The 27928-nt window shown below is 38.3% G+C and overlaps 1 protein-coding gene across 2 annotated transcripts in view; it reads left to right on the forward strand.

The window, feature by feature from the left end:
• Window positions 1-21233, forward strand: part of DCBLD2 (discoidin, CUB and LCCL domain containing 2) — a 28718-nt gene extending 7485 nt beyond the window's left edge. The window contains exons 2-16 of one of the 2 annotated variants that reach the window (XM_032220165.1): window positions 373-600; window positions 2841-2978; window positions 4440-4491; window positions 5474-5546; window positions 5832-5965; window positions 6746-6786; window positions 10111-10326; window positions 12976-13100; window positions 15417-15564; window positions 16724-16849; window positions 17212-17337; window positions 17472-17565; window positions 18500-18549; window positions 19600-19737; window positions 20780-21233. In XM_032220165.1, coding sequence (XP_032076056.1) covers window positions 373-600; window positions 2841-2978; window positions 4440-4491; window positions 5474-5546; window positions 5832-5965; window positions 6746-6786; window positions 10111-10326; window positions 12976-13100; window positions 15417-15564; window positions 16724-16849; window positions 17212-17337; window positions 17472-17565; window positions 18500-18549; window positions 19600-19737; window positions 20780-21225 — 2135 coding nt within the window. In that variant the 3' untranslated portion in view covers window positions 21226-21233. The remainder of the gene's footprint in view (window positions 1-372; window positions 601-2840; window positions 2979-4439; window positions 4492-5473; window positions 5547-5831; window positions 5966-6745; window positions 6787-10110; window positions 10327-12975; window positions 13101-15416; window positions 15565-16723; window positions 16850-17211; window positions 17338-17471; window positions 17566-18499; window positions 18550-19599; window positions 19738-20779) is intronic. The other variant, XM_032220166.1, reaches the window with a different exon arrangement.
• Window positions 21234-27928: the final 6695 nt, after the last annotated feature.

A 27928-nucleotide genomic window follows, 5' to 3' on the forward strand; every position in this document is an offset into this window, starting at 1 on the left:
GTTTGTTCAAGGCCTGCTTAAAAGCAGTTGGTGTTTTTAACTTTTAGACTTCAAGGAATTCTGATTTTTTATAAAGAGCTTTTTGTAAGCCTACCTTCTAATGTGGGCTGTGATTATCAAAGTTACTATAACATTTATTTTACTTTAATTATATGCATATATAAAATCTGTCATAAGATCTCAGATTTCACATTAATAAAGAAAATCAAGATTAGATTTAGGATGTGTAGCTAGATCCAAAAGATTATAATTAAATCCATAGTTATAATACACCAACATATAACACATTTAGTTTGTAGTCTACCCTTGAAGCAGATACATATTCTTCTAGGTGTGAGAAAGCAGCTTTACAGATGAATTTTTGTTTTGCAGGTGATGGATGTGGATATACTGTCTTAGGTCCTGAAAGTGGAACATTTACATCAATTAATTATCCACATGCCTATCCCAATAGCACAGTGTGTGAATGGGAAATTCGAGTAAAGCCTGACCAAAGAGTTCAGCTCAAATTTGGGGATTTTGATATTGATGATTCAGATTCTTGTCATTTTAATTATGTGAGGATTTATAATGGAATTGGACCTACAAGAACAGAAATAGGTAAGAGCATGTTTCTTTCTAGTATTAATACATGTTTACATATACTTAAGAGTAGAAAACATTTCTATTTTCTCTGCCCAATTTCTGTAATTAATTTGACTATAAGCAAAGCAAAATGTTACTTGATTTTGTGATAACACAAAGTTGAGGAAGTTTTGAAAAACTCTGGACCAAGAAAAAAATTTACTATCATATTTCTTCGCTACAGTGTCCTTTTTCCTAATTAGCCTTGTACAAATGAAAGTTTAACATATTTATATTTGTTTTTAAAATGACAGAGTCCCTGGTTTATTTCTTTTTTGCTTGTTTTTATTTTATTTTTATTTATACATTCTGCACTTTTAATAGTTATATTGATTATTTAGTTCAATAAAAAGCATTTAAAAAGATGTATGTATTGAGTACAGCGCTATTTTGATTCATTACTTGGTATAAAGTATTTGTTATAAAACTATATAGAGCAAGTTTTTGATTCTTCAGTGTTATACAAGAAGTGATTTTCTCTAAAACAAAAGCAAAACTTGAATTCTTTAATGGCAAAGATCTTTCAATCCCAATTTACAAGTAGTTTACAGGCCCAAATAATCCTCTACTTTTGTTCTCTTCACATACAGCTTATTCTAGTATGATTACATAAAAGATCTTAGTCTGCTAAAAATGAATTCCTAACTCAATGAAATGTTAAAAAAGAAATAATACAAGGGAACAAAATTTTATCTATCTGCCTGTCCAGCAGTATGATAAATGGCCAAAAACTGAATAGAATGAGATTAAATTTGGTATTTAGAAAGAAACCCAAGCAAAAGAGTGTTCAAGCTTGAAAACCAACCAAATCATATGATTGATGAATTTTATAAGCCATACTTTATTTGCTTTTCTTATCTTGTTTAGAAATCTTACGGTCACACTAAAATTAACAGCACTTGTTTCTTGAAGTTTTGAAATAAAAGTCATTAGTAATAACTTGCTCTTTTGGCAGGGTACATTTTTAGCATATATTATGATTTAAGTAAGGGGAGTTAAAATTAAAACTGATTCTTGGAGATAACTGTGCTGAATCTTAAGGAGAGCTATAATGACACTGCACTGAAAGTATGTTTAATTTCCTTTTATAGGAAGTTTCATTATGACAAGTTCTTCAGAATAAATTCATAGAACCCTTATTAAAATTAATGATACAAATACAACACACATACTCTATTTCTCTCCCTAGCTTAGAAAGTGTTTCCAGGTTAGGAAATCAATCCTTGGAAAGACTAAACAATATACCGTATATACTCGAGTATAGGCCGACCCGAATATAAGCCGAGGCACCTAATTTTACCACAAAAAACTGGAAAAGTTATTGACTCGAGTATAAGCCTAGGGTGGGAAATGCAGCAGCTACCGGTAAATTTCAAAAATAAAAATAGATACCAATAATGTTTTTGAATATTTATTTCAAAGAAAAACAGTAAACTAGCGGTGTATTCAATGAAATACTTCACTCACCTCATGATGCTGATGTCCCGCTGTGATGATGATGTCCCGTGCAGCTGCGGGAGCGATGTCCCGCCTCCTATGACACACGGCACAGTGATTCCTATCATTGGATCACTGTACCAGAGGAGGTGGGACATCGCTATGTGGCTGCTTGCCATAACAAGGAGGAGGTGGGACATCGTTGCAGAGCGGCAGGAGGGGGAGGAAGGGGAATCGTAAGACAGCCCTGCATTACATTAGAACGTGAGGAGGGGGGATGGTGCGGTGCGCGCTGCGCGGCAAACTGACACAGAGGGAGGGGAAACTCACAGGGGCACTGGGCCATTCACGAGTGTCACCCAGCGGCATGGCCCCGCCCCTTTTTCTCCTCCATTTCGGGCAAATTTTTCACTGACTCGAGTATAAGCCGAGGCGGCTTTTTTCAGCCCAAAAAGTGGGCTGAAAAACTAGGCTTATACTCGAGTATATACAGTATTTGATAAAATGTTTAAGTCATAAGTGGTTTGATGCTAAATAAAAACTTGGAAATGTTGAAAAAACTATACCTCTCTATGTCTCTGGTACCTCTGAATTTCTGAATGATTCTCAAAAACCTGCCTTAAGGGAAAAGGAGAAACATCTTTTTCAATTTGTATTTCATTATTGTTCAATTTATGCAGCTGTTACATTTAGTGTAGATTAAACCTATAGTTCTACTAAATGATGAGACATTTAATACTACATTTACGTATGTGTTAAGTCTATTGTATCTACTCTAGGAAAATACTGTGGTTTGGGCCTTCAGGTGGACAAATTAAATGAATCAAAGAGTAATGAAATTACAGTACAGTTCATGAGTGACGTTCATTTTTATGGACATGGGTTCCTTGCTTCATATTCAACAACTGATAAACCAGGTATAGTATCTAATTTAGCAATATTTTAGCAGACTACACATCTATTTCTGTTTAATAATCATATAAATCTTACCATAATAGGTAATTTCCTATTACCCAGTTTATGATAAGTAATGTATAAAGAATTAAGCAAAGACATTCATAAAACCACATCTAGACAGGATAATCTAAAGATATTAAGCTTAAAATACACACAAATATGACGAATATATTAATTCAAGGTGATTAAAATAAATTGTTTTAGTTTGTAGCCACAATATACATTCTCTTTGGAATCAACTACCCCCAGAGATCCGGACCATACCCACTCTCATGGCCTTCAGGAAAGCTGTAAAAACCTGGCTGTTCCGGCAGGCCTGGGGCTGTTGACCTCATTGTTGAGGTCCAGCCCCGATTAGAATGAATGCATGTGCTTTTGTGATTTTAAACTCTCTTTTTTTCTCTTTTTTTCTCTTTTCTCTTTTCTTTTTCTTCTTTTTTGTAAGCCGCCCGGAGTCCTTCGGGATTGGGCGACATATAAATTTTGATAATAAATAAATAATAAATAAATTCATGGTCAAATAGTCATAGAGTTTCTGATTTGATGCTTAGTGTTTTTATTATAGCAGGCATCAGAAACACATTTTTTGAAGGTTAGGGTCGAGGATAGCATTCCTTAGGAATAATCTATGGGAATAACATATTTTTCTACTCTTCAGTCATTTTTCCCCACTTCTCTAGTTGCAGACAGATCATTATTGCATACAGTCTAAACTAATTTGCAAATCATTTGAAATTCAGTTAACTTCTTTTGGACCACTCCAAAATAAGTTGATGTATTGATGTATTGGTTAATAATTGCCTTTAGTTTTCATATTTAGAGTGCCAAATTAACAACCAAAGGGCTGAAATTCACTTCAGACACTGGAGAACCTCAGTGACAAAAATTAATGCTTCATGGCATCATGACATAAGTTCTGACTTTGTTATTTGTACCAACACGAAACCTAAATCACAAAATATTTCATGGATAAGAAAAATTATATTTGGAATTTCTATTGCATTAGTGTGGTGGTAATCACTACGGACTCCTCTCAACTGTCATATCAACTATGTTGATGTTTGGGCAAGATATAACTCAACTTATCCTGTGTATTACATCTGATGCTCCTCTTTTTGGCTTTTTTTGTTGGTACATCTCTTGGTTCTGCTAGGTCTTTTTTGGAATTAATCAACAGAGAGGGATTTCAGCTGATAGAAACAATGTGCCTAATTCCTAACCCATGACATGTAGCTTGTTATAGCTAAGAAAGAATAGCACTAGTTCCTTGAGATCCTAATTTATTAAGTAGAAACCAAAATAAGCATGATGCATTAAAATGACTAATGATTCACTAGTTTTCAATATGGAATTTTAAAACATTTCACTGTTTAAAATATTTTGCTATTTAATAATTTTTCTTTTGCTATAATTTTTCCTAGATTTGATAACATGTTTAGATACTGCAAGTCACTTTTCTGAGCCAGAATTCAGGTAAATTTGTTTTTTTCTAATATTCTGACAATAAATTAGGATCAGATCACCTGTGAACTAGCCACTCTTTCTCTTCTTCGAACAAAATATTTCATCGGGAGAAAAAGCAGTTATGTGGACATATCAATAGACTTTTGACTATAATTCTATGACATATAGTTGACTGAAAATAATTTTATTCAATCGACTGGGACATTTTTGTGTATGTCTTATTGATATGTTTAGCATGAATTGTTTCATAATATTCCCCACTACTAAATATCTGTTTCAGAAGTAGTATTTGGTATTTAAGTTTTTTATTGTTAAGATCAAGATTCATTATTACTATGGTTCATTATGATTTTAAAAAATCAAAAATTTACAAACTCTAAAATTCTAAAGATTTTGACTGCAGTCCTCTATCTACTGACCTGAAAGTAAACCAATTGTTGATTTATTTCAGAATAAACTTAAAGAGGATTGCACTATTAACATATTAACTTTTCTAAGTAATTTTAAAGTATAAACTGAGCTTTATAGTGTAACATACAGTAACATAGCTCTTATAACAATAAATATGCAGTGATTTTCAGATGTTAGTTTATAAACTCTATTTGTTTGCAATAGTCAGAATGTTGTTATTAAATGCTTTTACAATATATAACTCTTCCCAGAAATACTTAACTTTTACTAATTGATTTATTCGTTTTACAGTGTATATTATTTATTTATTTGTCTTGTCAATCATATATTGTTCAATAATAAGACTTAATTCCCAATGTTGCATTCAAAATATTTTCAGACCAATTATTTGCAAAGTCATGGCACTATAGTTTATTTTTGAATAGTACTTTTTTCAGGAATGTATGCCTTCCATTTGAATCTCTAGACTTGATTTGTTTCAATAATTATACTTGCTTAATCAAGTTTATTAATGGTTAAGAATTTCAGCACAGAATATTCTGATTACACATTATAAAAATATCTGTCTTTTTCCCCTTAGCAAATATTGTCCAGCTGGGTGCGTGCTTCCTTTTGCTGAAATTTATGGGACTATACCTCATGGCTATAGAGATGTAAGTAACATTCATTGTGACTTTTAGATTATTTAGTCAATTTTTATAATCACCCATTTCACCTTAGTTGCTCTGGATGGCTAGCAATATTTAATATCAAAATACAAATCACCTAAAACATCAGAGCATATTATAGGAATCAGAATAAACCAGTTTGCCAGAAATCATCAACTTCACAATGTCCAACTAACAGTCTGAACACTGACTGAATGTTAATAATACTTTACCAAAAATGGTGAAATATTGTGAATTAATGCATGATTTCAAATCCTTCTTCTTTCCAAGTCATCTTCCCTTTGCATGGCTGGTGTACACGCAGGAGTGGTATCCAACATCCTTGGAGGCCAAATTAATGTTGTAATCAGCAAAGGTATTCCATATTATGAAAGCTCTCTGGCTAACAACGTGACATCAAAAGTGTAAGTATATGTTTTCTTAAAAATCATTGCATTTGACGTGCATATAAATTTAAGCTCTGAAACATTAAACGCAGATCAGTATTTTAAATATTTTTACAAATTATTACAAAGTGCAGACTAAAAGTCCTTGTTGAAGGCTTTAAAACATGTAATAGTATCAGAATATGGTTTTCATTAAATTGATGCCATTGATTAATAGAGTATGGCTAAAATGTTGACTAGTAAATATTTTTAATTCTTAAAACAATGAGTTAAGAAGCATCTTAACATCCTTTTTAAGAAGGACAGTATTTTTAAGAAAGAGAAATAAAATATGAAAGAATTTTAATATGTTTCAGAGAATTGAAGGGTCTATTAGAAATATTTTGCATTATGGATTACAAGGAATTTACATCTTTTTTTAACTTTCACATGTTATTAAATGTTGCCAAGTATTTTGACTTCAAGAATTACACAAGTAAAATAGTTTTTCACTGAGAAGCTTTCTAAACTGTTGGTCTCAATGGGAAGTGGGCTAATCTAAGTATTCACATTTTTTAAAGTGGCAGATCTGTCTAGAGGTCTGTTTTTCCTTGTATTATTATTTTGAATGTGAAGACTTAGAGTGTGGATCGTATTTAAAAATAGTCTGCTAATATGCTAAACAATCATGCAAAATGATATATTGCAAAAATGTTGCATTTTTGAGGAGTATTTTAATAAACATATAGAAAGAAATAAAGGAAAAACTTTAAATATGTTGATAGTAAAATACAGATTTGTGATTTGTTTTTTACACAGAGGTCCTCTGTCTTCAGGGCTCTTCACTTTTAAAACCAGTGGTAAGCCTTCATGCCTCTTGCTGTTTAATGAGATCCAGACTTTATTCAGGTCTATATTTCTTCTTCATTTTGTTCCCCCCTCCTTCAAGTCTTTCATTATCATTTCAAACTTGGAGCAAAAGGAGATTGTCTCCTGTTATTGTAGGAATTACTGATTCCCTAAACACATGGTCTTGTAATTATATAAAATTATTAACATTTGTTTCTAATATTTGTTATGAACAAAAATGGCATAGAATCAGTGGTGGGATTCAATTTTTTTTACTACTGGTTCTGTGGGTATGGCATGACTTGATGGATATGACTTGGTAGGCGTGGCAGAGGAAGGATACCGTAAAATCTCCATTCCCACCCCACTCCAGAGGAAGGTTACTGCAAAATCCCCATTCCCTCCTGATCAGCTGGGACTCGAGAGGCAGAGAAAGATGGAGGCGGGGCCAGTCAGAGGTGCTATTTACCGGTTCTCCGAACTACTCAAAATTTCCGCTACCGGTTCTCCAGAACTGGTCAGAACCTGCTGAATACCACCTCTACATATAATCCATCTTCTTTATAATTACATTAGTAATTATAAAATGTGCAACAAATAGATACACTTTCTATGCAAGCATATAATGACTTATTAATTGTATTTAAATATGTACTGTGCATTCAGAAAATATTCAGGCCCTCTTCACTTTTTGTCAATTTTGTTATGCTGCAGCCAGATTCTACAGCTGTTGAAATTCATTTTTTCTCATTAATCTACACTTAGTCCACACTAATGAAAAGTGAAAACATAATTTTAGAAATCTGCAACTTTATTAAAAATAAAAAACTGAAATAAGTATTTAGACCCTTTACTTAGTACTTTGTTGACAGTGACGTGCGGAGAGGTTTATACCTGGTGAGGCTCAGCTGGACATCTCTTCAAAGACTCGCCAGCTCCAGCGGAGTTCCTTCCCAGACTTTGGCGAAGCAGCTCAGCGGGGCAGCGGTCGGCCTCGGGGGGGGGGATTTCCATCACGCCCGGGTCTGCAGAAAAGGTGCTTGGCGGCTCCCGCGATGCAAAGTGCCCCGCCGCTGCCACCCGCCCGGGGCAGCGGGCGGCCCGGCCTGCAGCTGCTGCTTCTCCAGGCTCCGCCGCTGGAAGTCCTGAATCGCCTCTGGGGGAAGGCTGAGCAAGAAGCGGAGCGAAGCTTCTCCGCGGTCTCCCGGCACCGCGCAGAGGCTCTCGCATGAGCGCGTGCCAGCGGCCAGCAGCCCGGAGCAGCCCTGGCTGTGAGACAAGGCAGCGCTTAAAGCAGACGCTGCCACCACCACCGCCCCTCCTTCGCCTGGCAGGGGCGTTCCTGCCGCCTTGGGCTGCTTTGCTGCGCGGCAGCTGCTTCTGCAAGGAGGCGCTGGGCCAGGAACTGGAGAAGCCGGTGGATCGCTCGGACTGGAGCCTCCATGGAAAGGGCGCAGCGTGGCTTCCGAGCGATCCGCTGGCTTCTCTAGTTCCTGGCCCGCCTCCTCCAACAAACAATCCCGCTGCCCCGGCCTGCAGCCAGCCAGCCCACCCACCCCCCGCCTGGCCTGCTCCCTGCCTGGACTCACCGCTCTTCTCCTCCTCCTCCTCCTCCTCCTCCTCCCCACTCGTCCTCCCCGCCCACCCAGCCCATTCCTCCCCCCGCCACCACTGTGTCCAACAGGCCAGGCGTCTCGCGTTTATGGCGGACATAAACGCGAGACACCTAGCCTGTTGGGACACAGCGGCGAGAACGTCCCTGCTGCTTCCGCGCTCCACCGCCTCGCCCCCCCACCTCCTCCAACCCTACCGGATCGCTGTGAAGAAAGAAACACACACATATACACTCCACAATAAAAAATTACATATTTAATTACAATAAATTTGAATCCCCCCCTCCCTCTGTCCGATCCACATACCTTTTCCAGCTGTGGAAACTCTCTCAACTCTCCTCTTGTCCACCCAACATAAGCATGCTCAACGTAAGCGTGCTCATAAGGCATGATTCGCTGCTCCCCGATCAGGAGGCGGGAGAATCAGTGCCTCTTTTGCATATGGATTTTTTTGCTTTTTAACTCTTTCTTAACTTTTAAAAGGTGAAAAATTCCTTATGCAAAGGAGGCCCCGAGTTCTCTGGCCTCCTCCTAGTTAATACTGAGAGCAGACACCAAGCCACTGTGACTTGAAATCTGGTAGCAACTACCCTGGCTTTAATTATTTTTAAAAAATTATTTAAAATTATTTCCTTTCCCTGATGAGACTGGTGAGGCCCCGCCTCCCTTGCCTCTAGTGGTTGCATGTCCCTGTTTGTTGAAGCATCTTTGGTAGCAATTACAGCCTCAATTCTTTTTGGGTATGACACTACAAGCTTTACACACCTGGATTGGAGGATTTTTTTCCATTCTTCCATGAAAATCCTCTCAAGTTTTGTTGATTGGATGGCGACTGTTGGTGGACAGCTGTTTTCAGGTCCCTCCAGAAATGTCCAATAGTCAGGGCTCTGGCTGGGCCATTCCAGGACATTCAAAGAGTTGCCTCTAAGCCACTCCTGTGTTGTCCTTCTGAAACTCTGTTCCATCTCCACGCAGGATCTCTGGAGCTGTCAGTGACCATCAGGTTCTTAGTCACTTCTCTTACTAAGGCCCTTCTCCCCCAATGGCTCAGTTTGACCAACTCCTGGAGGAGTCCTGGTTGTCCCAAACTTCTTCTATTTATGAATTATGAAGGCCAATGTGTTCTTAGGAACCTTCAGTGCAGCAGAAATTTTATTATAGTCTTTACCAGATCTGCTCCTTGTAATAATCTTGTCTCTGTTCTCTTCAGACAGTTCCTTTGACCTCATGGCTTTTGCTCTGTTACAATATGCATTGTCAGTTGTTATGCCTTATATAGAGAGGCATGTACGTATCCAAATCATGTCCAATCAATTTAATTTACCACAGGTGGATTCCAAGGTATAGAAGCATGTCAGCAATGATCAAGAAAAATGGGAGGCACCAGAGCAAAATTTCATTTGTTGTTGCAAAGGTTCTGAATATTTATGCCAATATGATATTTAATTTTTTTCCATTTTAATGAATTTACAGACATTAAATTGTGTTTTCACTTTGTCATAATGAAGTACTATGTGTATATTAGACAAAAAATAGATATCAACAACTGTAGAATCCAGCTGGAGCATAACAAAATTGACAAAAGTGAAAGGAGGTCTGAATACTTTCTGAATGCACTGCATATGTCTCTTGTTCTATATTGAATATTCAGGTGTAGATACAATATAGTTGCCAAATTCCTTTAATCTACTGATTGCTATTTTTGTTTCTATCTGTGTTTAGGTTGTTATGGGACACTTGGAATGGAATCTGGAGTAATTGCTGATTCACAAATTAATGCATCCTCATTTTTAGAATGGCCTGAGCAGCTGGGTCAACCAAGCACTTGGAAGCCAGAAAGAGCCAGGTTGAAAAGGCCTGGACACTCTTGGGCAGCTTTTACTAATGATGAGTATCAGTGGTTGCAAATAGATCTAAACAAAGAACAACGAATAACAGGTAAGTAAGTAGAAAATATTTATTTAATGGAAGATAATAATAATAATAATAATAATAATAATAATAGTAATAATAATAATAATAATAATAATAATTGAAATGAATTGAAATGCCCAATGGCCAATTAATTAAATGCAAAGAAAATGAAGCCTACAAATACTTAGGCATTCTGCAGTTGGATAACATCAAGCATGGAGAAGTAAAAACTATTGTCAGGCGAGAGTACACCAACAGAGTTAGGAAAATTTTGAAATCTAAATTGAATGGTGGAAATACAATCAAGGCCATAAATACCTGGGCAATACCAGTTATAAGATACACAGCTGGTATAGTTAACTGGACACAAGCTGATTTGGACCTTTTGGACCGAAAAAACCAGGAAACTAATGACAATGCACTACAGTTTACATCCACGTGGTGATACTGATAGACTGTACCTGCCCCGAAAATCAGGTGGCAGAGGATTATTACAAGTGAAGCAAACAGTTGAAGAAGAAAATGAATGCACTGGCTGATTATTTAAAAGAAAGTCAAGAACATCTATTAATCGAAGTAAAGAACAAAAATCTACTGAAGGCCCAACAGACGAAACAAGAATACAGAAAAGATGTGATAAAATCAAGAATGGAGAGTTGGCAGAACAAAGCACTGCATGGCCAATTTCTGGAAAAAATAAAAGATAAAGTGGACAGTGAACAAACTTGGTTATGGCTAACAACAGGTACATTAAAGAAAGAAACAGAGTCACTAATCCTGGCTGCGCAAGAACAAGCTATCCGCACAAATGCCATTAAGGCCAAAATCGAAAAATCCTCTGATGATGCCAAATGCAGACTTTGCAAAGAAGCTGATGAAACTGTTGATCACATACTCAGCTGCTGTAAAAAAATCGTGCAGACTGACTATAAATTGCGGCACAATTCAGTAGCACAAATGATCCATTGGAATTTGTGCAAAAATTATAATATTAAAACAGCAACAAACTGGTGGGAACATCAGCCTGAAAAAGTCACCGAAAATCAGATGGTCAAGATCTTGTGGGATTTCCGTATACAAACCGACAAAATACTGGCGCATAATACACCAGACATCACACTGGTTGAGAAAAATAAGGTCACAATCATAGACATCGCAATACCAGGTGATAGCAGGGTCGCCGAGAAGGAACATGAAAAAATCGCAAGATACCAGGACTTAAAAATCGAAATTCAACGACTATGGCACAAACCAGCAGTAGTAGTTCCAGTGGTAATTGGCACACTGGGTGCTATTCCAAAAGCACTGGAATTACATTTAAAACAGTTAAAAATTGACAAAATCACCATCAGTCAAATGCAAAAAGCCGCACTGCTTGGATCTGCACGCATATTACGAAAATACGTTACGACGTCCTAGGCCCCTGGGTGGGGCCCGACTAGTAACCAATGCCAAATCCGGCGAAACAACTGGCCGCTGTGATACAATTGTATAATAATAATAATAATAATACTTCAATATTTCAAAGTACTTTTGAATATGTACCACGCTTTACATCCACCAAGTGACATCGACAGGTTGTACCTGCCAAGAAAAATAGGGGGCAGGGAGCTATTGCAAATCTATCAAAATGTAGAAAAAGAAAAAGAAAGTTTGAATGATTACTGTATGTGAACCAAAGTACAGAAAAATTGCTGCAGGCTGTGAAAATGGAGAACAGCATAAAAACAACAGAAACAAAGGCAGAATATAAGGAAAAACAGCTTTATGACAGATTAAATAGATAGAAAACCAAAGCTTTGCATGGACAGCACTTGAAAAACATTGAAAGAAAATGTGATGACAACTTGACATGGACATGACTTAAGATGGGAACTATCAAGAAAGAAACGGAAGGTTTAATACTGGCTGCTCAAGACAAGCACTACAAACTAATGCCATGAAAACAAAGATACAAAAATCCACTGACAACCCAAAGTGCCAACTTTGCAACAACAAAGTTGAAACTGTTTCACATTTAATATGTGAATGCAGCAAAATCACACAAACTGATTACAAAGCTAGACATGACCGAGTTGCTAAATTAATCCACTGGTCATTATGTAAAAAATATGATTTACCTGTATCCAGAAAGTGATGGGAACATAAAGTGAAAAAGTTATCAAAAATGAGAAGGTGAAGATCTTGTGGGACTTTTGAATACAAACGGATCGTCATTTGGAGCACAACACGCCAGATATCATGGTTGTAGAGGGCTGAAGTGTACAGTTTATTGATATCGCTGTTCCTGGAGATGCTAGAGTCCAAGAAAAAGAACTAGAAAAAATAATGAAATATCGCAACCTGGCCATCGAAACTACACAGCTATGGATGAAGCATGTAACAGTGATACCCATTGTCATCGGGCACTTGACAGCATGTCCAAGAATTTTACAAGATACATCAACAAATTGCAGCAGCAGAACTGCAAAAAACTGCGCTACTCAGAACATCTTATATTTTAAGAAGGTTCCTATGAATTAGGAGCAAGAACTTTTCTTCTACTGTATAGAAGATATACTTAGAATGTCCCAGAGTCAGTCAGTCTGTCTGTCTTTAAACACACACACACACAATACATACACATTTATATTTTATATTTGTTTATTATAAAGGGGACCTTCTGATTCACAGGTATCATTACAACTGGCAGCACCTTAGCAGAGTACCATTATTATGTCTCTGCTTATAGGATTCTATATAGCAACGAAGGACAGAAGTGGACAGTATACAGAGAACCTGGTGTTGAGAGAGATAAGGTGAGAGTAATATATCACAGGAAATCATTGTGTGTTTTTAAAATGATATTGAAGAACTGTTTTAGAACCTTTAATATGATGTTACTTATATTTGTTGACCATAGAGAGATTGAAATATAGTTATTGGAAACTTATTTGTAAATTCTGAAATTGAACACATTTTGTTTCATTTGAAGCACGGTGGTACTAATTCTTTGTCTGTGTGTCAAGGTACTCGTATAGAAAAATAAAAAAAGTATTTTATATTCAATGTACTTAATCTTAGATTGATGGAAGAGTACCCACAGAAATCACACACTGCAATTAAAAAGGCAGACATAGTAGAAAAATTATGGCTGGATAGGACTGTAAAAGCTTGGAATTGGATGAATATTAGTTAGAGATGTAGTAATATTTAGAGTTGGTGAAATCCTTTTAAAAGAAGCAAAATGTCTGCATGCAGCAAATGTGGAACACCTTATGAGGCAGTTGCACAAACATGAAAAAGATGCAACTGGTTTAATGATAAAAGGCAGGCTCTGTGTATATTCTCAAAGGGATCTGAATCACCTCTTTTGAAGAATTTGAAGGTTTGTTTAGTGGGTTTCTTCATCTCTGCCTTGGTTCCACCACAAATGCGCGAACGACAAAAGCACGCCTGACTAAACCGTGGTGACAAAACCGCGCCGACAAAACCGCGCGACGAAGGAGCGACGAATGAGCCCTGAAACGCGCCGACAACAGCGCGCCGACAGAAGCGCGCTGTAACCTAACCCAAAACCTAACCCTAAACCTAACCCTAAACCTAACCCTAATCCTAAACCTAACCCTAAACCTAACCCTAAACCTTACCTTAACTTAAATCGTGCTTCTGTCGGCGCGCTGTTGTCGACGCGCTTTTGACATCGCGGTTTTAGCGCCGCGGTTTTGTCGGCGCGCTTATGACGTTCGCGCTTTTGTCGGGTCACGCTCTGCCTTATTCTTAATCGATAAAATGCTTTAGTGGAAAGAGTTGACAAAATCTGTTAGTTTCCCTCTACATTATTTTAGTGGCAAATTCAGACAACATTAGATTTTGTACATGAATATCCTTATTCCAGAAAACCTTCAGAGTGGATCACACTTTTGCCATAACTTTCATATCTCCACAGAGCAATTGTCTATTGAAAAGAGTTGCATGTTGCTTAACAATGTCTGTTATACTAGCCATGCTAACAAAGCTAACCTGAGGGGCCAAACCTTAACTAAATCTGTGTTATGAAAATGAGAGCTGTTAATGAGTTTTGTTGGAAATCTTAATTTTTGACTTGATTTCATGGAGTATTGGACGCCAAATGAGGTCAGAAAAAAAAATCTGATGCTGATACTAATTCTAACTTTTGACTGCCCTCTTCTGGACTTGGTAGCTCTAAATAAAGAGGAAGAAGGGGGTATATTTAAACTTTGCTACATTAAACTTGATAACGGTAAGTAATCATTGTAACTTTCATAGTAATAATGTTTAAATGTGTTTGTCTGAGATTATCTAGCAATTTCTAAGATATTAGTTGAAGAATAGTAAAAAGAGAAATCTGAGCTGAGCTTGATTCTTGATGACTTCATGAACATCTCTATACAGTTTTTTTGGCTACAGAATGGAAGTGGTTTGCCATTGCCTTTTTCAAGGATTTTTTAAAATTTGCAATACAGAGCATTTCTAGACCTTCAAGAATTAATCAGGTCTGAGTCAGATGATGTTACTTAAATAATGGTACATATTATGGGTTTCTGATGTAGTGTGACCATATTAGGTGTGGCAGTTAATTTTTCTGTACATTTGGACACAGAATCTGTGAGTTTAACAGCAGAACATTCAAGAACAGGGCTCAGATGAGCTGCTTCATTGGAGCTGTGAAAGCTGCTGTTATTAAACAACGATAAACCATGATCAAATCTAACCATATTTATATTCACCTTGAGGTTTTAAACCCTGTATCTCTTGCTCTGATAATCAACTTTTTGTAGTCTTTTTCTCAGCCTTGAATCTTGAGAACATATGCATTGTGTTTATATAATAATCCTGTCTAGGATCCAGTTTCTTTATTTCTCCTCTTGCACCCTTTTAGCCTGCCTAATATAAAAATAAGCACTTTAAACATTACTGGTTTTTAATGATTGCTTCATTGAATTTGCATTAATAAATATTTCATCAGTGCTTTGAGAACTAAATGCCTGCTATGAAATCATAAGAGATAATCATAATTATCTTTTGAATTTGAAAATGAAACACTTAAAAAAAAGAAAACGGAACCACAGGGCAAATCTTGTACTACATATTATATGATCTTTTTTTTCTAGGTATTTCAAGGCAACACAGGCTATTATCAGGAAGTTCGCAATAATTTCATTCCACCGATTATTGCTCGCTTTGTTAGAATAAACCCTTTGAAATGGCATCAAAAACTTGCAATGAAAGTAGAATTGCTGGGATGTCAATTTAATATTGGTAAGTAAAGTGGCATTTGATACATTCCTTATAAAATGTACAATTTTCTAATGAAAGAAAAGGGGGGAGAACCTTGTTACTGTCCTTCATTCAGTAGGTAGGAACGTAATTTTAACCCTCACAAACACCATATAGTTCTGAACCATTCTGCCTAGTTGCAGTGTCCTGGTTTTTGCTGGTCTACTTACTTTTGTCAGAAAAAGAGTAGCTAGTCCAGCCCCTAACATACTGAAGATTTTTTTTTCTTATTGGTTCAAGTACTCAGTCCTGACCTAAGGACTATGGAAGGAGCAAGAATTGCTTGTTGAGATTAGTCAACAAGCCTTGATTTTCCTCAAGAAGCCATCTTGCTTCTGTATCGCTGGACTCCCTATACTGGCGTTTTTTGTCTAGTATCTAATGTTCCCTTTTGGGGGAAGATCGTTATGAAGGTGCTCCACAGCAGCTTCAGAGGACCTTGAATTAAGCAAATCATCTGGATACCTTTCAGTTGGGATTCAGACCAAGGTATAAAATAGAAACAACATTGGGTGTGCGTTTGGATTTCTGGCAAGAGCAGGACTAGGGTTATCTCACATTTTATCAGATGAGCAACCATTTAAACTCAATCAATCAATCAATCAATCACCTGGATTTTTACAACTGAATCTGGAAGATAGTCCTGGAGGGGTCCCCTCTCCTCCCCACTCCCTCTGTGTTTCCTCTGATCCAGAGACCCCCTCTCCTTTTTTCTATGTCAGAGAGAGTATTTCAACTCCTATTATCGATAGGGAATAGCTTAAATGTTAGGAGTTTGATTTCTTGTTTCCTTTTTTGCTGGAGCATTCTGCTTATCTACTAAAACTGGGTGAAAGCTGCTTGTTTCCCAGTGAGCATTAAAATATTGATTCTACATATTCAAGAGAGGGGAAGGAGCTGTTACGGTAAGTCCCATATTCCATTATGCTAATATGCTAAATTACTTGTTTCTTTTTCATTGGGTTACTGACTGGTCCTGGACATTCATATTTTACATATTAGGAGAATAGTGAGAATTATTCACATTTAGTCACTAGTACTCCTGACAGATATTTTGAAAAAAAGTAAAATTATATAAAACAAAGATACTTGTTACATTTTAAATTAATGACGTCATCTCAAGATTTTGCTTTTATTTAAGTTCGGGCTCCAAGACCATCATTACCTCCACCACCCAGGAGCAACAATGACTTTTCTTTGCAGATTGATAAAACAACCTTCACCCCTGAGGTCAAGAACACTATGTTAACTCCAAGTGTAACCAAAGGTACTGATATCTAAAAAAATAGTGTTGCAGCACTATTAATTGCCTAGCATTAATAGTGCCTTTTTGTGGTTCACTTTATTTTTAAGCCACTGAAATTCATTCACTAGAAATGATTAATTAATATACCGGTATATTTCTGTAGCCAACAGGACCTGCAGATTTTGCATACAAAATTGCTAAATTAGAACTCGACTATTTTGTACACTGGAAAGTTATTAACAGTCATTATACCTTCATGTCCATCTAAGAAAATATCTCCAAATATTATGGATGCTATATGCATTTTTACTGGATATTTGTGTAAGTAAAATAAGATTTTAAAAAGCCAAAGTATTTATTTAAGTTTTTGCTTTGGTTTTAAGTTCGGTCTCCAAGAGCAACATTGCCTCCACCGCCCAGGAGCAACAAAGATTTTCCATTGCAGACCAGTAAAACAACTTTTGCTCCTAAGATCAAGAATACTACAGTAACACCGAGTGTTACAAAAGGTACTGATACCTAAAAGATAGCATACTAAAATAATGCATAGCATTAATAATACATATTTTGATACTCTTCAATATCAAGTTTGTTTTTAATGCGTTTATGAACTTAACATATGCTATATCTTAATGGTTTTCAGATGTAGCATTGATAGCTGTTCTAGTACCCGTGTTGGTCATGGTTTTTACCACCCTCATCTTGATCTCAGTTTGCTCCTGGCACTGGAGAAACAGGTAACCAAGTTACATAAATGCTTCTAAAGGACTGTGTCATACCAGCTTTGCACAGCATACACAACATACTCAAAAATTATAGTGGAACAGCACCAATTTGGGGAGATTTGGTGGAACATAAAGCTATAAGCTTCTACAATGCCAACAAAAGTGGAGTGGGTAGAATGGTGCTAAGGTTTATTTTCACTTACACTACTCGGGTAGAGGTTATGATGCCTGTTATTGAATGCTGGTGAACCAGATCAGAAAGGTTGCCTTTTTCTGTTCAAGAGGACACATCTCTGAATAGTCCTCTTGATATATTGTGGCTGCAAGTTTAAGAATTCTTGGGTACAGTTGTGTGATTAATATATCTGAAGAGCTGCAGACTCACAACAGAGGAAGATTGCTAAGATTGCACAGGGAGTATTTAAAGATGAAATGGGAAAAATTAAAAAGATTCATTAACACCCACCCCCAATGAATTCAAATAATCCTCTTTAAATAATAACAATTCTTTTGTTGCAGTATTTTTTTTCTTAAATAACTTCAGTTAAGAATAACTTTTGGAAACATTTAGATTAGGCCTGGAGGCACCAAGGCTCAAGTCTACCTTAGCCGTAGAGTTCAGGCCAATTGTGGTGATAAATTGCTTTGTATATTGCCTTCATCTCCTGTTGGAAAGGATGGCAATTTACCGAGGGCATGAATGAATGGTAATTGATTACAGAAGATTTGTATTTAACAATACATTTAATGGTTGATTGCCATACTTTAATAAACAACTTTGCTGCTGTTTATGTTAATATTATACTACACAAAGAAAGCAATCGTCTTCATGTCATATTACAGCCAAGTATTTTAAAGTCATATTTCAAACAGTGATAGTCTTAAATTTATCCTAAATAAGTTAATACTAATTATAGATGTTTTCTTCATTTGGCATCATTTTCAGAAAAAGAAAGTCAGAAGGAACATATGATATACCTTATTGGGATCGTGCAGGTAACTTTAGATGCAAACATTGCTGTAATGTTTTAAGGTTCAAATATGCGTTTCTGATTTATTTCAGTTAATATTTAGAATGGGGCAGGCACTTGAGTACTTTATAAAACATTTCAAATGGCATTGTTGATTCTCATTTCTTTCCTAACATTGCTTTCCTCGTGAAGCAGGGTAGAATGGTGTAACAAGGCAGGTACTTCTGTGTAGCCCAGGGGTCATGTGGCTTCAAACTTTTAATGATATAAAATGCAGATTAAAACAAAGATGATATGAAAATTGCAGAGGGGTATAAGAGAGGAGAAAGGTGTTGGTACAGGAAGAAAGAAAAAAAACATTAGCTAACCTTTTTTTCAGCGCAATAAAGTACAGAACATATCCATCTTTGTTTCTATTTGGAAACAGCTTCTGAATGTTGTGCTTGAGACAGGAAAAAGTGAACTCTTTACTGAATTTCCCTGATTAATATAGTTTTGTTGCTGTAGAAATAGCTAATACTTGCTAACTTGCTGAGCTGGTGAATAAGAAGTTGAATAATTCTATTCTTTAATTAATCCTGAATTTTGCACTTCTTCCAGCCCCATCACTTTCTCCATCCATTCTTCTGTTGGCTGGGGAATTTTGGAAGTTGGAAGTCACCAAGTGTTAAAAGTTCCAAGGTTGGACATCCTTGGTTTAAACTATAGCAACCACCTCACAGGATTGTAATTGTGAGGAAGATAGGAGGAGGAAGGAGTACTAGGTATGCTCACTGCCTTGAGTTTCTTATAAAATAATAGAGAGATAAAAATCAAATAAATAAATAGCTGCCTTGATAAAGGAGGAAAAGAATTAAACTGAGCATAGAATCCCAGTGATAACCACTGTGGATCTTTGTAAAATTTAAATGATTTCACAATATGTGTATAAGCCTGCTATTGCAGAATTGCCAGATTAGCGTAGAAAGGTCCTTATTATATTGAATACTTACAATGGCGTTTTAAACAGCTTGATTCATAAATATATCTTATAAGTCATTGGTGAGAACTGCTGCTTTTTAATGTCTTATTGCAGGTTGGTGGAAAGGAATGAAGCAATTCTTTCCTGCTAAATCTGTAGACCACGAAGAATCATCTGTTCATTATAACAGCAGTGAAATTAATTGCCTTAGATCAAGAGATGCTACTACTGTGTTACAAAGTCAATCAGCAGGTACCTTCCCCAGTTTACAATTTATTTCAACAAATGCTGTTTCAAAAGAAAGATGGCTTTTCATCTTGGAGAAAGCTCGGAAAACCAGCCTTTCTTTAGAGCTAGCTGGGTTTTCTTTTTTAATGTGGCAACAATTTTTAGGTAATTTATTAGCATGGAGTGCAGATGAGTGGCAAATAAATCTAATAAATATTTCTTCTCATCTAATAGTTTCATCTTAGTAACCATTTAAACCCACCAAAAATCTTTTAAATGGCAAATAAAATATATAGTATATTTGTGTGCTTGAAGTATAGGTAGCCCTTGACTACAATTAATTGAGCCCAGAATTAAGGTTGTAAGTTGTGGCCAGTTGTTAAGTGGGTCATCTTGTGACTTCACCTGATGTTACTCCATTTTTTGCAGCTGTCGTAAAATAAATGTGACAGTTGTTAAGCAAATCCTTTATCCGTAATTGGAGGGTGTGTGTTTTTTGTCAGAAATCAGAAGTAAGTGCCACAACAAAAAATAATTCCAACAGGAAAAAAAAATCATGGATGCATGACCACAGGAAGCTATATTAGCCATAAATGTGAGCCAGTTGCCCTGTGCCTGAAGTGTGCTCATGTGATCATGAGTTGGGATAGCTATTGGAATTGCAAATCTGGGTCATAGGTATTCCTGACTAGGATCTTTGAGTGGTTGCTAAGCAACCAGTCCTAAACCAGGGACTACATGTAGATAAAAGAATCTGTCTGATTTATTGTATTGTGGTGGTGGGTTTATAAAATAAAATATCGTATTGTCCCTATAGGTATTCTTGAGGTTATTGAAATTTTATTAAAAACCAGTGCCACAGTTTCTGATTCCTTTCAAAGTTAAAGGATGACACACAGTTCATTTTGGTTCAGGTACAGGTTCGATGTCATCCTCATCTATTTCTGAGATTATCTTTTTAAGTGTGCCTTGTGAATAGGCCGGTCATCTTATGTTTCAAATCCTGTAGGGACTTTTTTCTGTGTATTGAGAGGTTTAGAAATTCACTTTTGGCTCTCTTCAACAGAGTATGCACAACCACTTGTAGGAGGAATTGTTGGCACACTTAATCAAAAGTCAGCTTTTAAACGTGAAGAAGTAAAGGAAGCAAGTTATGCAGATAAGGATTCTTGTAACACCTCAGAACAAGAAATATATCATGCCTACGCTGAACCTCTCCCAGTTACCGGACCAGAATATGCGATACCAATAGTGATGGGTATGTCAGGGCATCCTGCACCTTCTCCAGGCATTGCTTCTGTATCTACCTTCAAAGCTTCAGGGAATCAAGCTCCTCCATTAGTGGGAACTTATAATAAACTTCTTTCTAGGGCAGATAGTTCATTATCAGCCACACACGTGCTCTACGATACACCTAAGGGGATGCCAGGACTGAGCCTTCCAAATGAATTGGTATACCAGATACCGCAGAATATGCCACACTCCACAGACAATAAAGAAGATATAAGTTAAGAGTTTTCTACAAATTAAATCAGGAGAGAAAAAGGTCAGACTGTTGTGTTGAAGAAAACCATGACATTATTGGCCCAGAACAATGTGTGTGTTGCTCTTTTGCGGGGCCAATATACAACTACTGCTTTCTTGTACAGGTTATGAAAAACTTGTAATTCATTACTGATGGGCACTACATTCCCGGATAGGCATGAAAAGTTTAATCTGTGCCTAATTAGTGTGAATACATAAGTCATTTAGTCTCATCAACAATAATTTGATACTTCATAGGGCTGATGGGCCAAAGAAAGATAGTGTTTTATTACTTTCTGAAGTCATTTATACTACTAACAGTCTGATTAACAATTCATAAGGATATTCATAGTACTGTAAAGCAAACTAAACACAAAACTGTCATTTTTAGAAACTATTTATACAAAACTGAAATTGATTTCTGCAATGAATAAACGAATTTCTATAAATAAATTGGTAAACGAGGTACCAGAAAAACCATATCATAGTAATCATTCTTTTCTGGTCACTCAAGAGAGTAACTTCATTTAAATACTGTTCTTCTGTTCATGTGAAATACTGTCTAGTATTTTTCATTTACTGGATGTAGATTCCCTAAAGCTGGAATTTGCACTAAAGCTTTCTATTTTTTTTTCCAAAGACAATACTTCTCTTGCTTGCCTAGTAAATGATGGATTTCACATTTGGTCCTCTTACATATTCACTAGGTAGCTTTCTTTTTCAGCCTCAGGTTTTCCATGTGCAACATGGGTATAAGAATCAATCTATGTTGCAGGGCTATTTTGAGTAGGTGCGTTAGTGATTTAAGGCATCCAAAGTATAATATTTTGACATTTTGACATTTTATTAAGATTTATAGGCCGCCCTTTTCCCTGAGGGGACTCAGGGCGGCTTACAATCACAGGGAAGGGGGTGCAATATCAGAAGACAAACAATGTGCGAACAAAAGAAAATAATAAAACACAACTTTCATTCAACAGTCAACACTCGGGCGGGTAAATTGGGAACCTATCCCCAGGCCTGATGGGAGAGCCAGGTCTTGAGGGCTGCGCGGAAGGTCTGGATGGTGGTGAGGGTACGGATCTCGACGGGGAGGTCGTTCCACAGGGTCGGAGCTGCAACAGAAAAGGCTCTCCTCCGTGTAGTCGCCAGTCGACATTGACTGGTGGATGGGATTCGGAGGAGGCCCAGTCTGTGCGATCTAATCGGTCGGAGGGAGGTAATCGGCAGAAGGCGGTCTCTCAAGTACCCAGATCCACTACCATGGAGTGCTTTAAAGGTGGTCATCAGTACCCTGAAGCGCACCCGGAGATTGACAGGTAGCCAGCGCAGCTCACGGAGGATCGGTGTTATGTGGGCGAACCGTGGTGCGCCCACTATCACTCGCGCGGCCGCATTCTGAACTAACTGCAGTCGCCGGATGCACTTCAAGGGCAACCCCATGTAGAGCCCATTGCAGTATAACAATATAAATATTGTTATATTAATATTAGACCACAGAAAGATTTATGGAGGATTTATTAGCGGCAGATGTAATCTTTTCAGCTAAGAATAGGGTTCATAAAAAATAGCCACCTATCCACCATATTGTGGCTTTCTTCTATAGTAATAAAACTGTAGGCCTTTAAGATGAACTTTTTTATATTGAAAGGTATAATAAGCACATCAATATATTGTGCATACATTTACAAATACAGGTCAGGATTTTCATACATTTATAAATGTAAAGCTTGTTTTTCCAAATGTTTTTAAATACCTGTATGCCTTAAGAAAAACACCCTGGTAGCTTTTAAATTGTGAATTCTGTTGTCAATTACATTAAAATGTGGCAAACAAATTAGAAACTGCTGCTTGATGTAGACTGAGATTTAAATTATTGTTAGTGAGCTGATCATTTTGAAAGTTCAAAGTTATGTGTTTAGCTTAGAATTAAAGGTACTAAATCTTGTAATTGTCTTTCTCGAAATGTATATATTTGAATTAATTAGTGACCTTATGTACAAAGAAAAGAATTGAACACAAACTTGTATTACATTGCAAATGCATTTTCCTTTTTACCATGTTTATGTATCAAGAAAGCACATGAAAAAGTGCTGTTTTAGACTGTATTTATCAGCACTGTAATGATGACAAAATGGAATATCCTTTAATATGCAATAGCCCAGTTTTATGGACTTTTAAATGTGTTGTGAATGTATAAGTCAAAAGACTATTATGTATAGTGTTGCTAAATACACAATATCTTAAGTTAGCTCACTGGTAAATTTAATCATGACAATCACAGCTGTGTAATATAAAATGATGTTTAATTTCAATTCCATAGAAATTTTCTCTTGTGCCTTACTCCATTCTCATGTTTTTATTTATACAAATTATATGTAAATTATTTTTATTCTGTAACTATGGTACTCTAAGGGCTCAATGTGTGAGAACAAGTGATGTACAGATTTTATACTTCCACATATTCTTTGTATTCATTCTTTTATGTGATTCTTTCCAACTCATGTGAGTAAAATACCTGGCAGAATGGACGGAAGAAATTTGTGTGTCAATATAATGTGGGACGTTTTCTACTCTAACTGTTCTACTCTTGCAGGAGAATTTTTACCACTCTATAACAATGATTGTCCATCCTCTTCTTGAAAATATTCAGTGATGGAGCACCCACAACTTCTGGAGGCAAGCCATTTCACTGATTAATTGTTCTCATTGTCGGGAAATTTCTTCTTAATTCTAGGTTGTATCACACTTTAATGATCTTCCATTTGTTACTTCTTGTCCTGTAAGTTCCATTATGCTGCTGTTAATAGACTTATTTGTCATTTTACACCAAATCATATTGGAATGCTATGGGTGTAGAATGTGGTTATAACAGAGACAGTTGCTGATAGCATATAATTTAATTGTTCCTGTTATTGTTCTAGAAACACAAAAGACAAGGAAAGAAACTCAAAGATTTAAGTGATAATGACTTTTGCAGTTATCAGTTATAAATTTCATGTCTACTCTTGGTTTACGACTGAAATTGGAATCTAAGTTCTTCAAACTGAATTGTGCGGATGCATTTAATGATTCAGATCAAATATTGATGCGTTAATATTTCATTATAATTATTCTTACTTATACTGTATATATTTATTAACAGTATTAATAGATTAACATTAAAAATAACTATATACTTAGTTATACTACCTAAAATGTCAAAACGGCATCAAGTTATGTCATTAAATAAGGAGAAAAACCATTTCAGCCAACTTCCCAGTGCCTAGTGAAATAAAATAACCTAGGTTTGATAGATAATACTGAGTCTTCTGAAACTTGTCTGCTGAAATTTTAGTTATGTTTTTTAAAAAAGATTTTTAATCTAAGACAATTAAAATGGCTATATATGCGCATATCATGCAAAAAAAATTGCATATGTGAGATTTCCCATAAATGACTACAAAATATCACAAATGCCACTGTAAGGCTGCTTTCCAATTTCTTACTAGAATTATACATACATTTATATAAAGTGTCTAATTGGAAGTATGACATATATTCAGGCCATTAGCCTTAGCTTATTTATTTATTTGTTTGTTTGTTTGTTTGTTAAATTTCTAGGCCGCCCAATCCCGGAGCACTCCGGGCGGCTTACAAAGAAAGAAAAAAGAAAAGCAAAATAAAAGAATAATTTAAAAATTCCCAACACACATAACATTTCTAATCGGGGCTGGACCTTAACAATAAGGTCAACAGCCCTAGGCCTGCCGGAACAGCCAGGTTTTAACAGCTTTTCTGAAGGCCATGAGAGTGGGTAAGGTCTGGACCTCTGGGGGTAGCTGGTTCCACAGGGTCAGAGCAGTCACAGAGAAGGCTCTCCTCTGGGAGCCCACCAGCCGACATTGTCTGGCTGACGGCATCTGAAGGAGGCCCACCCTGTGGGATCTTATCGGCCGTTGGGAGGTGTGTGGCAGTAGGTGGTCCCGCAGATACAATGGTCCTGAGCCATGTAGGGCTTTAAAGGTGATAACCAACACCTTGAATTGCGTCCGGAGACCAATTGGCAGCCAGTGCAGCTCATGGAGGACAGGTGTAATATGGGTGTATCTTGGTACACCCAAAATCGCTTGCGCAGCTGCATTCTGGACTAGCTGTTGTCTCCGAACGCTTTTCAAGGGTAGCCCCATGTAGAGCGCATTGCAATAATCCAGCCTTGAGGTGACAAGGGCATGAGTGACCGTTTGAAGTGCCCCCCGGTCCAAGTAGGGCTGCAATTGGTGTACCAGGCGAACCTGGGCAAAGGCCCCCCTGGTCACAGCCGACAGATGGTGTTCCAGTGTCAGCTGTGAATCCAGGAGGACCCCCAAATTGCGAGCCCTCTGAGGGGTATAAGTCTTCACCCCCCAGGATCAAGGACGGACTGTCTGAACTGTCCTTCGGGGGTAATATCCAAAGCCACTCGGTCTTATCGGGATTGAGCACCAATTTGTTCATCCCCATCCAGATCCCAACAGCTTCCAGGCATCGGCATATCACGTCCGCCGCTACACTGAGCTGGCACGGGGCAGATAGATACAATTGCGTATCATCTGCATATTGATGGTACTTTATCCTGTGCCGTCGTATGATCTCACCCAGCGGTTTCATGTAGATGTTAAATAGGAGGGGGGACAGGACCGAACCCTGTGGCACCCCACACTTGAGGGGCCTAGGGGTCGACCTCTGTCCCCCAGCCAACACCGAATGCGACCTACCGGAGAGGTAAGAGGAGAACCACCGTAAAACGGTGCCTCCAACTCCCACCTCCTCCAGACGTCGCAGAAGAATACCATGGTCGATGGTATCGAAAGCCACTGAGAGGTCGAGAAGCACCAGGGTAGAGGAATGCCCTCTATCCCTGGCCTGCCAGAGATCATCGATCAGTGCGACCAAAGCGGTTTCTGTGCTGTACCCAGGCCTGAAACCAGACTGAAAGGAATCCAGATAATCCGCTTCATTCAAGGTCCGTCGGAGTTGAAGCGCCACCACCTTCTCAACAACCTTCCCCAAAAAAGGAAGGTTGGAGGCAGGACGGTAGTTTTTCAAGACGGCTGGATCCAGGGAAGGCTTCATGAGGAGGGGTCTCACCACTGCTTCCTTTAGTGGTTGCAGGAAAGACCCCTCCTGCAAAGAAGCATTGGTAATCGCCTGGAGCCAGCCGCGTGTCACCTCCCTGCTGGTCAAAACCAGCCAGGAGGGGCACGGGTCCAGTAAACAGGTGGAGGTGCTCATCGCTCCCATGGCCTTGTCCACTTCCTCAGGGGTGACAAATTCGAACTATCCCAGGAAATCCGACTTAGACTTACCCTCGGCATCTCGGCTGGTATTGCCCAAGTGGAGTCAAGGTCTGTCCAAAGCTGAGTGATTTTATCTGACAAAAACTGAACAAATTCCTCAGATCTTCCCTGCAGGGGTTCCCCCATTCCCTCACCTTTCAGGAGGGCAGCGGGTCACCCTGAACAGGGTGGCTGGGCGGGATTCCGCAGACGCAATAAGAGCGGAAAAATGCCTGCATTTTGCCGCCCATATCACCACTAGATAAGTCCTAATGAAGGCTCTTAGTAGTGTTCGATCAGATTTAGAGTTACTAGTCCTCCAACGTCGCTCTAGGTGTCTCTTTTGGTGCTTCATCTCCCAGAGTTCCTCCTGGATCCATTGCCGTTGAGAGGCCTCAAAGGCGCAATCCGATCCAGTGCCTCAGTCGCCGCAACATTCCAGGCAGTGACTAAGGATTCGGTCGGATTGCGGGCAAGGGAGTCAGGTATCTCTCCAAGCTCCTTCTGAAATCCCGTCGGGTCCATCAGGCACCTGGGGTGGAACCACTTAATCAGTTCCACTTCCCTGCAGTGGGGGAATAGTGTCCTGAAGTCAAGCCTCAGCAAGGAGTGATCTGACCATGACAAGGGCGAGGTCTCTATTCCCTATTTCCAGATCACGTCTCCACTGCCCCGAGAGAAATACGAGGTCGAGTGTGTGTCCCGCTCTATGAGTTGGGCCCTGAACTACTTGGGTCAAGTCCATGGTTGTCATGGAGGCCATGAGCTCCTGTGCCCCTTCAGAGTGTTCGCCAAGAGATGGTAGATTAAAGTCCCCCAGCACCATTAGCCTGGGGGAACTCTAACTCCAACCCGGCTACTGCCTCTAGCAGCACAGGCAGGGCTGTTGTGACGCAGCTGGGAGGTAGGTACGTCAAAAACAAGCCCACTTAAACCCCTAGGTCCAACTTCAAGAGGAGAGACTCACACCCCACAATCTCCGGGGCAGGGCTCCTACGGGGAACTAATGACTCCAGGACAACCACTGCTACTCCCCCACCCCTTCATTGGTGTCCTGGTTGGTGAAGCACCTGGAACTCATCTGGGCACATTTCTGAGAGGGGGACTCCTCCCTCTTGGCCCAGCCAGGTTTCAGTTATACATGCCAGGTCTAACCCCTCATCTAATATTAAGTCCCAGACGAGGGGAGCCTTATTCACAACAGACCTGGCATTCAGCAGCAGCAACCTGAGACCAGGGTCCTGATCATCTCTGCCACCAGGTTCTTGGGGTGAGCCTGAAGGGCCGGAACAAGGAATCGCTGTAATGTAGCGAGTCCTTCTTCCCCGGTAATGGCTAGCCCTAGAGCTCCTGTCATATCTGCCCCTCCCAGTCATAACCGATATGCTCCGACC

This window comes from Thamnophis elegans, chromosome 6 (assembly GCF_009769535.1).
Source record: "Thamnophis elegans isolate rThaEle1 chromosome 6, rThaEle1.pri, whole genome shotgun sequence".
NCBI lineage: Eukaryota > Metazoa > Chordata > Lepidosauria > Squamata > Colubridae > Thamnophis > Thamnophis elegans.